At 48.0% G+C, this 15034-nt stretch overlaps 1 protein-coding gene across 4 annotated transcripts in view; it reads right to left on the bottom strand.

Annotated features, from left to right (window-relative positions):
- Positions 1-15034, bottom strand: part of PRKCE (protein kinase C epsilon) — a 480653-nt gene that overhangs the window by 34942 nt on the left and 430677 nt on the right. For all 4 annotated transcript variants that reach the window (XM_047746508.1, XM_047746507.1, XM_047746511.1 and 1 more), the window contains one exon: positions 423-561. In XM_047746508.1, the coding sequence (XP_047602464.1) occupies positions 423-561 (139 nt within the window). The remainder of the gene's footprint in view (positions 1-422; positions 562-15034) is intronic.

The raw sequence follows: 15034 nt of genomic DNA, 5'->3' as shown, positions 1-15034 counted from the left end.
AATAAACCTGAGGTTTACTGTAAGTACGTTACTGCTGATGAAGCTAATTGCCACCTTTATTGATGGTGCTCCTTTATTCTGGTTATTAAGAAGTAAAGACAATGATACAAGTCTACAAAGTTCTCTTGGTCCTAGCCCATTGGTAGTTCTGGACTCAGATGGAAGGGTGAGACCCAGCGAGGCTCTGCCCCGGCATGGGGAATGGCCCATTGTTCACCGTTGGCCCCTTATCTCCTCCATCACTACCATTTCCTTATGGAGAAATCAGTAAGCCTTCTACCTTTCTTCTTCTCTCTCCTCCCTTAGAATCTCTCCTGGTTTTCTAACGCTTTCCCCCAGCACTGCTAGGTGACCTCAGTGCAAATGAATGGCCCCTGCCCCAGCCCTGGTGGAAGAAGGTGGGCCTCTGTGCACCGTCTTACCTCAGGTGCGATGTAGTCAGGAGTTCCGCAGAATGTGGTGGTTGTGACGCCGTTCAGAATCCCTTCCTTGCACATCCCAAAGTCAGCCAGCTTGCAGTGACCTTCTGCATCCAGAAGGATGTTGTCCAGTTTCAAATCCCTGAGAGATGGCTCAGAATTAATGTCTCAGCCATTCCAATAGGGTCTTTCTAAGGTGGGAGAGATGTGCACATCTCAGGGAAATCTGCTTCAGGGAGGAAAGCCTTTGAGGAGGCTTGATCTGCTGGCCACCCACCTCAGTCCAGGACTCTCGCCCATACCGGCCAACCCCCAGAGGTGCCTCTGTGCTCCCCAAGGTGGGGGCTTCAGTAACACCAGGAATGTCTCAGACTGCTGCGGTTTAATAAAATCAGTAGTTATTTGTTGAAGTCCTACTATGTGCTGAAATCCGTATTATTTAGAGTTTGATATGAGAGGAAGAAGTAAGTCATCCCCCGTTTTTCCAGAATGAACCATAGGGAAAGCTGGAGGGACAAGAGTGATGCATGCTAACATCCATGACCCGGCTAAAACCACGTCAGAATCAGATGCTACCCTACAGAGCGCTGACTCTGTGAGCTGTCGTGTCACAGGGGAGATCATGCCAGCTGGTGCAGGCTGGGAGGGTAGGAGGACAACGTGATTCTCAAGAGAAGCTTGGAGAGAGGGTTAGGTTTAAAAAGAGCATGAAGGGAAAAGGTGGGAGGGAAGGGAAAGCGCACACTGTGGGTGCCAAAGGCAGTGAAGGACCCTGGTGGATGGTGGGGAAATACAGCTGTGTTGACCAACCCAAAAAGCCTAGAATGCAAGAGGAGTTTGAAATTCAAGGACAAGGAGAGACCTGCCTGTATAAGCACGGGCCGCACAGGCTGTGTGCAAGATCAGTCTTCACAGGGCAAGCAGGCAGAGGGCAGAAGGGTCTGGGCATCGGAGGGAGGATACGCTGGTGGCAACAACCAGGCCCTACAGAGCCCAGGCGGTTCTGTGCAGTGTGTGAGCACCATGGGAGACGATGGGCAGGCAGGGTGGGGGGTGGGATGCGGGCCTCAGCCAGAGCGGCTCTCTTGCTTTACAGTTTGGGGTTCCATGTAAGATCTTGTATAAAATTTGAAGTTCTGGGTAGGAACCCCCTCTACCAACCAAATCTGAAAACCCCACACCTGCCGCATAGAAGGACCTAGATTGTCAGAGGGAGGCCCCCATCATGGCCCTCCCTCAGTGGCCATGCTGGGCTGCAGTGGGGTGGGAGGGTCTTACAAAGAAGGCCCATTGCCCTGCATCCAGAGCAAGAGGGGCCTTTCTCACAAGCCTGCTGGCGTCTGGACTTGAACTCCAGCCACCATCAGGAATCCAGGCCTGAGTGCAAAGGTGGGGCAGGAAGCACTTCAGGGCCTCCCTGCTTTGCACCCGAGGCCTTGTTTCCGCTTACAGCTGGGACTTCTTGAGAAAAGAGAAAGCTCATAAAATATGCTGTTCTAAGCAGATGCTTGTGAACTACGGAAAGAACAGTGAGCCCAACCAAGCTGAGCCCCTGGGACCAGGGTCCCCAGCCTCCCCCGCTGGCCACCGTGTGTGGTCAAGGCTCAGCTCTGGCTGGGGTGGGAGGGAAGGGAGAAGAACATGGACTTGGGCACGGGAGGCCTGGGGTTTAATCCCTAGCGGGGCATAGCCCTGGTGAAGTCCCCTTGCTGGTCCGTTACCTCGACCATTGAATTGGGATGACCCATTCCTGCTTGTTTGCAGGGTTGAGATTAAGTATGTGGAAGTAGCAGGCCTTTATAGAGTTATACCCACTTCCTTCACGAGGAGACTGAGTTAGAGGGAACCGGGGGTTCTGTCTGCCCACCTGCAAATGTGGGCATCATCGAGAAGTGAACCTGTGTGCCCTGCTAAGTTACAACCCCTACATGCTCCCTAATCTAGGGCTGCCCGGCCCACACGCATGATGATCGCCATGGCAACATGTGTATTAGGAACAGCAATAACAAACGTGTGGAAAGCACCTCTGTGGGCTGCAAACCACATTCATGACCTGAACAACACTGAAGGTTCAGAAGAGCATGCTTTGTTCTGATTGTGGCAGCAGCAAGTAGATGGAAGCCGGAAGAAGGTTAAGTGACTTCTGAAAGGTGACGAGCAGGTTGACTTCACTGGGACTTGAACTTGGTCCCCTCCAGCTCCAAAGGCTGGTGTTCCGCCTCTGTGCACTATACTCCTTCAGTTTCCTGCCTTTGCGGTTCATGGACTTTTTCCAGCGTGAGCCACCAACCCCAATTTGAGAAAGGACCCCACGCATGACCTCTCAAAGCCTCCTTCTTCAAAGTCTTGTCGGAAAGGCGCATTTCTGCTTTGTATGAATGGAGTAGGTTTGTAAGATCCCAAGCCAGCCTCAGCTCTGCCCATCCGAAAGCTCCACTCAGCATTTCGTTCGGCTCACGGTTCCCACTCAGGGCAGAAGGTGGAACGTCTTATTCTCCCCATTTTCTGCTCTTTGCCTTCCCCTCCTCAGGCCTGGGCACACACCGTCCCCTTGCTGCCTGTCCCCTCTGCTCCCTGAGGGAAGAAGCTGCCCCACACTGAAGGCCCAGGCGGCCCATGAGGGCCAACGATGTTCTGCAGGAAGCACACAGGCAGCTGCCCCTCTGCTGTGGGGAAGGGAGGCCTCAAGCCAAAGCGTGTCTTCACACAGTCCTGCCACGGATGCCAGAAATCCTGCCACGACTCACCTCCTCAAATTTCCCCTGTGTTTCTCTGAAGCTCGGCCTCCCCACACAAAACCAAGCCGTGGAAGAGACCGTGACTTATGTTCCTTTCCTTGGTGACAGGGAAGATGAGTTCAGCTGGAAAGTCCCCTGGGGACCAGAAATGCCATGATTAAAACTTGATTCCTCCTGGAGTCTACTGTCTCATTAAAAAGAAAAATAACTCCTATGGCCAAGACCAAACCTGTCTGTCTCAGTGAGTTCCTGAGTGTGGGTTTCAGTGGAGGGGAGAGGTGAGGCCGCCCAGGGCCACGCTTGCTGCGGCCGAGGAAAAGAGAGGGGACATCCACCCTTCCTTACAAGGGGCTCGGGGGTCAAGGGCTGCTGAAGGAGGGTGGAGTCCCTGAAATTCTGCTTGCTGCCCAGCTGGCTGAGGGCGACCCCTCTCGGTTTTCCCTCCCTCCCGCTTAGCGGCACTGCTGCCTGGGGACCTCTGACTTTCGACCTCCCGTTCCTGCTGCAGGATCTCCCACCTGCTGGCTTTTAGTGCTGCCTGTTCACGAGGGGTCTCTAAATCCTCCCTGGGAAGGTCAGGGACAATCATTGCTCTCAGCCTTGCCGAGTCTGAGGCCCAGATGGCTGGACAGGGTGTGTAGGCTTTTCTCCTTCATGGGTGTTCCCCTGGTGCTCAAGTCAGCGGCCAGGCACGAAGGAGGTACTCATCGAACTTGTGGACTGATAGCTTTGCAAAGAGGGACTTCTGCCTAGATATGAATCCCCATCGGTCCTCAAATACAAGGACAGGGTACTTTTGAGGACCAGGACATTTTTTAAGGAATGGGGTCATTTTTGTCAATAGTGGAAAAAAATACAGCAAAATCCTTTCCCCTCTATAGAAGTCAATACGATGCGCTTTTACTTATTAAATAGCTTCAATCAATTTTTTTCAGTAAGCAATACCTTCATGTGTTCTAAAACTCAGAGTATAAAAGGACAAACAGTAAAAATTCTTCCTCCTGTACTTGTTCTCCAGACACCACGTTTTCCCCCTATAGGCAACTGCATTTTGTTCATTCCTTGTGTCTTGTTTTTGTCACACTTCCTGCATAAACAAGAATGTGTGACTATATATTTACGTCCCCTCTTTTAACGAACTGGGACCTGACTACATGCGATCTTTTGCACCTTATCTCTTCTGCTTACTACGTATTGGAGATCTGTCTTGGCACATAAAGAGGCTCCTAATTCTTTATTATGGCTGGACAACGCTCTGCCGCATTTCCTGCAGGACATTTAGCCTGCCTCCGATCTTGTGCTCTTAAGAGCAGTGCTGCTGTGAATAAGCTTATAAATATATGAAGGTAATTATACAGATTTTCTAGAAAAGAAATGTCTGAATACGCTAGAAAAGGAATGCGGAGTTTGAGGGATGTTGCCAAACTGCCCTCCTCAGAGCTGAAGGATTTCCACTTCTGTCAGCAGTACCGATAGGGCCTCCTTGCTGACACGGTACGTGATTGAGTTTCTGGTAGTCTGATAGTGGAATGCAGTATCTCAGTATATATATATATATTTTTTTTTTCAAGATTTTATTCATTTGAGAGAGCACATGTGGGCGGAGTGGCAAAGGGAGAGGGAGAAGCAGACTCCCTGCTGAGTGGATGCCCCCATGAGGGGCTCGATCCCAGGACCCTGAGATCATGACCCGAGCCCAAGGCAGATGCTCAACTGACGAGCCACCTAGGAGCCCTTATCTTGGTGTATTCTCAAGTTTCCCTGTAAGTTTGAGCATTTTTTCATATATTTAAAAGATATCTTTGTGTGTGTGTGTGCGTGTATGTGTGTGAGAACTCTTGCCATTTTTCCTTTATGGTGTTTGTTTCTTGTCTTTTTTAAGGAGATTTTTCTATATTAGGAAATGGACTTTGAGTGGTATAAGAATTGCAAATTCTTGTCCCAGTTTAATTTTTTTTTTTAAGATTTTATTTATTTATTTAACAGAGAGAGATCACAAGTAGGCAGAGAGGCAGGCAGAGAGAGAGGAGGGAGAAGCAGGCTCCCCGCTGAGCAGAGAGCCCGATGCGGGGCTCGAACCCAGGACCTGGGATCATGACCTGAGCCGAAGGCAGCGGCTTAACCCACTGGCGCCCCCCAGTTTAATTTTTGACATTGCTTATGGTGGTTTACTGTATGTTTTTTTGGATTTTATGCCTTAATTTGAAAGGCTTTACCCATTTCAAAGTTATAAAAGCATTCTCCCAACATCTCCCCTTGTACTTTCATGGCTTTTATTTTATAAACATAAGTCTTTGATGTATTTGGCATTCAGCCTGATGAAAGGTGCGAAGTAGGGTTTGTTTCCAACCCCATAAGCTGGATAGTTCATCTTTTCCTCATTGACTGAAACATCACCTTTTTCAAATACTGGTCCCAGCTCCCCATAAGGATTTGGACTTACTTCTGTACTCCTCATTCAATGATGCTGACCTATAACACACTTTCAAAATTACTGTAGGTTTATGATGCATTTTAACATCCAGTCGGGCTGGTCCCCTTCTTCTTTTTCAAAATTTCCTGGCTACTCTTGCTTGTTTACTTTTCATTACGAACTTTACAATCATCTGTCTTGTTTTAAAAAAATTCCTGGTGATGTTTTTATTGGGAACATGTCTAAAGTTATAAATTAACTCAGAGAGAATTGAAATTTTTATGATGTTGAGTCTTCCTATCCAATAACATTGTTTGTCTTTCTATTCATTCAAGCCTTGTCTGTGTTCTTTAGGAGCATTTTCAAGGTTCTCTCCTATAGATCTTATGCATTTCTTGTTATATTTAATGGCAGCCTGCTGGTCGGTCCAATACCCATTCTCATTTTCTTCCTTAGCAAGAGAACACCGTTGCTGTTGTCGGTGTTTTAAGCCCTGCACACAGTGGTGTAGCTAAACTGGAATTCAAAGCCTTCCTTAGAGCTGTGTGCAGTTACATAACTAAGTTCTAGCCAGTCAACTGTATGAGGTCTTAAAAGAAAGAGGCTTATCTTCTCTTTCCTTCTACCCATTGCCTGAATGAGAATATAACGCCTGGAGGCCTCGTAGTCACCTTCAGCCATAAAGAAAAGGACCAAGCCCCAGAAATGGTCACGGGGCTTCTTATCTCCAGATAACACTCTTATGAAAAAGAAATAAACTTGTATCTTATTTAAAGCACTGTTGTCTGGGGCTTATATGATAATCGCAGCTGAGTCTACTCCTGGGGAATCCAAGTTGTTATTTTATATTTTAAATTCCTACTGTAAATGGGGATCTTCTTTTCCATCATATCCTTACTCTGGTTGCATGTGTATGTACTAGTCACTAATTTCTACTTACCGTTTTATGCCCTGCCACTACGTGAATGTTCTTTATTTTTGCAAAGGAGTTTTCCGATTGATTTTCCTGGATTTTCCAAATCATTTGTAACTGGTGATCATTTTTACTTTCTCCTTTTCAGGGTTTGCATTTGTAACTTATTTACTTTGCCTGATTATGTTAGAACCTTAAGAACAAGGCTGAGTAACAATGATGATGGTGAGCATATTTAGTAGTCTCAGATTTTGGGGGGTCTCTGATTATGACAAAGGCATTTCCCCAGGCAGAATGCCTTTATCATAGCCCCTGTCACTTGGAACCTGACTGAAGGCTACCTTACTGGGTAAGTAAGGACTTGGGAGAACTTCCAGGGAAATTCCCTTTCTCCCCAGCTTCCAGAGGTCCCAGTGAGCTATGGGGAAGATGGTAAGGAACAGGCTTTGCAGTGCCCCTCTAGTCCCGGGTTTCTCAACCTTGGAGCCGGACTGACATTTGCAGCTGGCTAATTCCTTGTCATGGGGGGGCTGTCCTGGGCACTGTAGGACGTTTAGTAGCAATGCTGACTTATACACATAAGATGCTATTATCAACACCCCCACTGCCCCAGTGTGACAACCCCAAATGGCTCTGGACATTGTTAAACGTCCCCTGAAAGACCGCTGGTGGGCAACTACTGCTCTGAGTCTTAAATAGTGATCAAGGCTCCAAGACAGTCTGGCCTGGGTCATTAAGCCGAATAGGGATTTGAGAGCAAGGCTGCCAGGAAAGGGTACATCTGTCTGGAGTGTCCTCTGCCGTCTTATCCTGACAGGAAGCCTGAACACAACAGCCCTGCTCGTGTTTGGTACCATCAACCCACCTTTTTCACCATCTCAGGAAATCAAGGCTCAGGAAAGGTAAGCCTCTCACCCACCCTTGCATGGCTGGTAAGAGGCAGTGCTGGGCTAACTCCACACAACAGACCATCTTTCAGATCAAATGTAAGATCCACGAGCTGGAAATCTCTATCTCCTGATGGGACCCAAATTCCTTTGTGCTTATAAAAGGCAGGCTTCACAGTGAGAAGGGGGAATACAGAGGCCCAGACGTCATAGTCACTGACAGGGAAGGTGTGATTTAGGGGCACAATGATATAACAAAGGCTCCCTTGAGGTGGGAACACAGATCACTTCCAGAAACTCAAAAGACAGTCAAGAAAACCCCAAATATGTTTGGGACTCAGTTTCCTTCTCTGTAAAATGGGGATAATATTGCCATCATTGAATGAAGTAATCCATGTGACAGTTCTAGCATAGTGCCTGACTGACGCATGCTAATTACTCCAGGAGTAACTAACGGTCTCTGAGAGTCTCCAAGCATCTCTGATAGTCATTTCTTAAAAATGCACGTACCCTGTGGGGGCAGGTCAGTAGGCCCCTAAAAACTCTTTAATAATGGAGAAATACTTATCCCTTCCTAGTGTGTATAAACCACAGAGACAGAATTCATGGGATGAAGACCACAGAGCATATGTAACTACCACACAGGGGTGAAAGTGTCCAAGGATACTTGAGAGACAGAAAGAGACTGCAATGTCTAGGCCAGCCCAGGGAGAAAAATCACGGGCTCCTTTCCCTTGGGCCCGGGAAATGATATCTCGCACCCAGGGGAACACCAGCGCCCCTGGGGAGAAAGCAAGGGCAGGCAGCGAACAGCAGAAGTTGGGTGGAGTCCTGGGCTCCTCAGCACCTCAGCTATCTTAGCTTAAAAAATCCTCTCCGACTTGTGAAATTGTATTTTCCCAATTTGGTAGATTCGCCAAGAATAAGGGCCAGAAAATTCTTCTGGAAACCACTAGCATTTACCAAAGGGTTGGCACCCCGGGGAACCTTCGCACATAAGAAACAATGGAAAAAAAAATTTTTTTTGCTTGACTTGAAAACTCATTCCAAAGGAAAAGACCCATATGTTCCTGTCTTCTTCACTCTGCCTCTCCATTTTTAATGCCCTCATTTCCCTGGTACGCTCGATGGTATATCCCTCCGGCATGCTAATTCCCCCAAACTCAGGCCCCAACGCCACGCCACGCAAACGACAGCACATTCTTCCATTCACTTGAAGATAAGAGATTAGAAAGATTACTTCTCAGGATGCCAAGTATTTGGATCACCAGAGAGCAGGCCCTCGGGGGGAGGTTATGAAGAAACTCTGCTTGTTTTTGGACAAAGAGTGGAGGCTAGCACATGACTGTGGTTAATCAGATGGGAACACAGGCTCTTCAGGCAGATGTTGCTTTCATAGACTGAACCACACATTCCCGAGAAGACAATCTTTCCCCTTCAATAAAGCACACTCCCCTTGACAGTGGGGCAACCATCGGTGACCGGCTGCTGTCCTTCCTCCTGAGTCCCTCTGTGGCGGCCACCCCTTAGCACTCGCAGGAACGCCACATCACTCCAGGGCCACCACAGGCACAAAGCCTAGGAAAGGGGTCCTCATGCCGCTCTGTCAAAAGGAGAGGCGCTGTTTGCTTCAGAGCCAAGATTTCAAAATTCTCCATTGCCACGCTGATACCTGAGAGTCAGTGGTAATGTTTCACTCTGGGCCAATCTGCAGGGAAATCTCGGAGTCTTTTCAAAGGAAAAGCTCAATCGTTTAGGACAGAATAGTTAACTACCATTTTGGTTTTTTCCCACATGCTTTTGTAGGCTGGCTCAGTATAAGTCTTTAAATGCATTATCTCATTGAATATCACCAATAGCCTGGGGACACCGTAGGACTATCACTGCCTCCGTTGTAAAGATGAGGAAGAAGGATCCGAGGGGCTATGCCCCTGGCCCTGGACACACAGGTGGCGAGTGACAGAGTTGCTTTGCCTGACATCAACCCATGCTCTGAACCACTTAGCTATGTTGCTTGAGGAGGGGAAAAAAAAAAAAAGATTGTATCTACACTCTTACCTTCCTGTGGGATGGAGAGCATGGTTGTCGCTATTGGGGTGATAGCTGTTTTGGACTCATGTCAAGGTAGTTAGAAGATGTAACTGATAAGCCACGCAGTGTTGTTTTGACCAAACTGACGACCCCAGTCTGAAGACAGCAGACCTCCAGCTACCACACTGATAGCTGGAAAACCCAAGGTGTGAAATGGTACCCCTTTCACAGCCAAAAGAAACAGCCTGGGGCTGTACCTGGACATTAAGACTTGGAATCCTTGCAGAATAATTTATCTGACTGTGAGATTATATCTAATTACTTTTTTTTTTTTTTAAATCCATAGTAGTGAAAGCAAATTCTTATGCTTGATACACACTCAGAGAAATATCCTGACTTCCACTTACGGGAAATAGGCCTTGACCTGTGTCCCCAGCGAATGGGACTGGCCCCTCTGACCATCATGACATTTACACCGAGACCCTCCCTCCCCCTAATTCCTCTCCAGGCCGTCCGTCAACCTGCACTTAGAAACGGCTCTTTGGGGCTCGGTAGGTATACAGACTGGCCCAAGGACAGCAACGACTTCAAGCAAGTCACTTCTCTGAGCTCGCTGTCCTCAAATATGAGAAAAGACGGCTGGATGAGCTAATCCCCAAGGACCCTTCTTGTCTGAGATCCTGGGAAGCGAAGGCAGCTGGAGCTCATGAAGTCTGAACTTGCAGTCCTGGCTGCTGCACACCAAATATTTCCCTTTCCACTCCAGAGCAAACCTTCGCCAACAGACCTTTCCGTACAAAACGTAAATCAGACGATGCTCTCCTTCTGCTCGCATTCTTCAGGGACACCCCATGAACACGCTTACTGCTGTGCTCCGCGAGATGCTTTGGGGTCTCCACTAGCTTCCTCCCTCACCGCACCCCCACTTAATCCACACTTGGGCCTGGGGGGCTTGGGTGCTTCCCAAGTGTGTGAGGCTGTTTCCTGCCTCGATGTCCCGGCACAGGCCCTGCTAGAAGGGTCTGTTCTTCCACAATGGACACCCGTGAAGGCGGGGCCTGGAAGCCCCCCAGTGCCTGATCCTTCCTAGCACCTCAATACCTCCTGGTCAAAGGATGAGAAAATCAGGGAGCAGGCAGGGGAATTTGGAAATCATGGCCCCAGGCAGTTAGGCAACCCAAACAAATGCTTTCAGATACCATATGGAACTATTAACACACATTATTAGAAACTGTTAAAACCAAGGTCAAGGCACCAGAGGCAGCCGAATCTGGCATTCTCCTGTACCCCTCAGTCCCTTCTCCTGTTACACTCAGGAAGAACCCCTCCGCTCACCCCAGCAGCTTCCATGGCAGTCAGAGTGGAGGCCCAAGAATCGTGCTGGGGCCCTGGAGCTGGGGCCCTGGAGCTGGCCCTCCTCTCTCCTTTTGCCACCACCTCCTCGTCTTTTGAGCCACCGGGCCAGGGATCTCTGATAGCACTTTCCTGCCTTGAGACCTTTGCCACATGGCTGTTCCCTCTCCCTGGAGAACAGACGCCTTGTCATTAAGGTCCATGCCTCAACCTCTCTTCCTTAGGGAGGCCTATCAGTGGTCACCCTGCCTAAAGCAGCCCACTGCCACTTGCCACCCCCTACTCCTGACCCTTCCCTGAATCTCAGTCACCTCAGTCATTTCCTCCACAACAACGACCACAACCTGTAAGGACTCTGCTTGTTTATTTCCTTAAGTAAATGGTTTCCCCCACAGGAGCTCCATGGGAACAGCGACTGCATCTTCATGTTCCCAGCGTGGTCCCCAGAGCCCTGCAAAGTGCCTGCACTCACTGTTGGTTGAGCGTCCCAAGGAGACGGATCTGTATTCAGTCCACTCCAATGATGGTCCAGTTAATGGCATGATTACAAATCCTCATGCCTCTGTTGCCTAGTTGGCCCTGGTTGTCATGTTCCACAGTATTTAGGGTTGCCACTCAGAGCCTGCTTTTTGTGGTGGGCCTTGAGGTTACTGGGGGTGAGGACACAGTCCCTGTCCTCAAGGAGGGGTCTGGAGGGAGAGGTGGACAGAGGCCAGAAGGCTTGGGATGGTAAGTTCTACACTAGAGAGGCAAACAGGACACCCCCACTGCCCTTACAAGGCCAGGGCTGCCTCCTTCTTGGCCCCAGCAATTTGCAGCTCAAAATCTAGCCAGCATTCATGACAAAAGGGCCCACTCCAGCTAAAGGACCAACAGTAACCTTCCTGGGGGTATGCCTGGAGCCTGGCGGAAGTGGACTACAGCTCCTCATGCCCAGAATTCCCAGACAGGGGACCAGAACATCACTCTTCAAGGTCAGCACGAGAAGCTGCCCCAACTAGTGAGTGTAGGTCTTCCTCGTCCAGCCGTTCAAGGGGCCGTGTGCTAGAAGAGGGGTCGGCACCTCGCGGGTCACCTCCGCCCAGATAAAGAGCTGAGGAAACACAAATGTAACTGGACAAGTTGAGGGGGATGTAGGGAAAGCACGTCTTCCTGCAAAGTGAGGGTCACCCAAGTTACTTGGAGGACATCGGAGGCCTCAAGTGAGGCCAGGGAGCTGAAAATGGACTGACCTCTGAAGGGACAGAAAACAGATTTTATTATTCCTAAAAAAAGAAGTCTCACATTTGAATTTGTTTAATTTGGCCTTAGAAGGTATTTGCTTTAAGACCGTGTGGTACTCTTCAGCTGATCAGAGATGTGAGTGCACGCGTGTGTGCGCGTGCACACATGCCCCTGAGGACCGCTAGAGGCTTCTGCTCACAGCCACACATTTGTCTGGGGCTCAGGCCTGCAGCCAGTGGAGGGGGAGAGTATACAGGTCCATAAGCAGGAGGCAGGTGAAGGAGATCCTTCTTTTTGTTATTAGGGAGCACAAAATCTGGTGGAGTTTATTAAATGGGCAGCCTCTACTGTTCCAGCCAATGAAAGCTCCTGGGCAGCTGCTATGCGCCAGGGAGGTCCTGGCTTTGGAGTGAGGGCAGGGATCGACCGATACCTTAGCTCGCACGTGCTGCGTCTGAGGTGACTTGGAGACATCTAAGTGGACAGGCCAACTGGGTAGTGACAGATGAAGGTTTGCACTGGACAAAGGGAGTGGCTGCGGCAGTCTGAGCAGAGAAGCGGGCTGCGGCGGATCTGCGCACAAGCTCAGTGTTGAATGGGACAACCAGAGAGGAAACTCAGTAAGCCCAAGGAAGCCCAAATATCTACCCAAGGCTCAGAGAGATGAAGGCATTTGCCCTTATTTATGTTTATTTGATATTTTCTCTTTATGCTTAGGTATTCCAATTTAGAAATAATAATGATGATGATGGTAAATTATATCTTTCAAGAGAATACTTTCCAGATCAGTGGAGGTATCACGTGCCAGGGTTGGGCCAGTGAACAAATTTAGTAAAGAAAAGAACTGTAAACTTCAAATCTACCAAGGGGAAGAAGGTAATTCCAGAATTCTGCTCAGGGTAAAAAAGCAAAGAAAGCAGCAACTCTGCGGTGACGCTGGGAGATGTGCCCTCGCACAAGACAGCAGTTGTCTCCATGCAGGAAGGAGATCCGTTCAGAGAAAACCTACTGAAGCGGAGCTCCACGGTCTCCAGGAACTGTCCAGTCTCCCACCCAGGAAGGACCTAGTGGCTTCTCCTCTTCCTCCCAGCTAGTGGGTGTAGTGGGAACCCAGCTCAACAACCGTCCAGTTCCCTGGGCCCCTCTCTCCTCTGCCTTCTGGCTGCCTTCCCTGACCTTCCCTTTCTTCTGTTCCATCTGAGGGGGTCCCTGTGCTCTGGATATTTCTTTGCTTCCTCTCGTTAGAAACCACCTTCTCCCAAACTATCAGTCTTTTGAATTAGTTGCAAATCTTCCAGTGTCACTGAGCTAACGTGGGCACATAATTATGGCTTGAGGTGTAATTTCCCCCAGGGAACCTGCACAGATGGATGAGAACATTCTGGAGAATTAGTGGGGGAGATGGAATGGGGGGGGGCACAGCTTTAATACCACTTCGCAGATCCTGGCTAGAGGGGGCCTATATCCCTTCTAGTGGCTGCTGGCTTACCCGGCCTCTGAGTTCTGCCTGAGTCATCTGCTTCCTTTCCTTTAACCCTCGGACCATTCTTGGAATAGCATTGGATTTTCTTGATGTCATTCAGCTAAAATTCAGAGTGCTGGTCATTTCCTGACTTTGCTGGCAATCACCAGCTGCATTTATCGTCACACTAGAGCAGGCTGTGTGGCCAGAGATGTGGATGAAACAGTAATAGGTTATGTTCGATGGAGGGAGGTACTTGATATAGGCTGACCTATCTCTGCCTTGGGAAAAGTGATATCTGGCTTTCAAACAGTCTCTTTCATTACAGTCAAGGTCACGGAGGGGTACTGAGGGCATGTGGTATACACACAGGGCAGGGTGGACCCCCCCCAGAGTCAGCATTTTCAGTTTTCCTCTTCTGGAGCTACCATGAGCGTGCACGACAAGTAGCAATTTCTACCTGTACAGGGTACATATCTCAACTTGGTTCTGACTGAAGCCAGTATGTGAGGTAAGCCAGCTGCCCAGAGACAGCGAGGAGGTCTCTGAAAGGGATGGTTCTCAGCCAGAAAGCAAGTGGAGTGGCCAAATTCAACACCAAAGTGTGCAATTTGTTGATGGTTCAGTTCTCCACATATTCTATTCTGAAGTAAATCATGACTTGAGAACTTATTTTAGCAAATGCTATGGCGAGAGCTGAACTCCAGTGGCAACTAAAAAGGTCAGGAACAGGTGCTGTGAGGGTGTGCTCTCAACATCTCCCAGTACACCCATGGCTCTATGTTCGAGGGATCGTACTCTATGCTTGGTAACACACTTCATTATCTATGTGTTTAATTATATATGGGACATATATAGTGCTGCCGAGAGACAAATTAATACTTGTAGACACAGATATATGCAGAGCTGTTGGGAGTTACGTATCGCCTGTGTATATACCATGAAGTTTATACGTAATAAAGTAGGTAACATGCTGAGTGAGAATGGGTCCAGGCAACAGGTAACCCATTCTTTCACGTATTACTCATAAGGGGTACTTTATTATATAGTAAATATAACTGTAATATTGTCATAGTAGTATTGTACAGTACAGATAATAAAGTTATATATGTAATACATTACATATGTAATAAATATATAGTATGATTGATATACATATACCTAGAGGGATTTGGGGAGTCATATATTGCCTATTATACACAAAATACATATATGTAATAAAAGCATATATGTAATTAAGTATATACGTAATATACATGTAATAAAATACCTAGTATTAACATATGTAATAAATAGTCTAATCATTTGTATATGCATACCTGTGTAATTCATATATGTACATATAGTATAATACATGTGTATACAGTGTATGTTTTACATAGAGTCAATAAGTTGAAGTGGCTTCTTAGATTATATTTGGTGGTGTTGGTCTCCTTCCAATTTGGCAATTTATTCTTACCTGCTCATTTACACTAACAGAGATGGGGATGCTAACAATTACTCTTGAAGCCTTAAGAATATACAAATGCAAAATCCATCATCTTAGCAAGCTGAAAAAAAAACCACCTCACTATTTTCATGCACTAACAGCCCC

Source organism: Lutra lutra, chromosome 9 (genome assembly GCF_902655055.1).
Source record: "Lutra lutra chromosome 9, mLutLut1.2, whole genome shotgun sequence".
NCBI lineage: Eukaryota > Metazoa > Chordata > Mammalia > Carnivora > Mustelidae > Lutra > Lutra lutra.
This window is presented reverse-complemented; position numbering and strand designations above follow the sequence as displayed.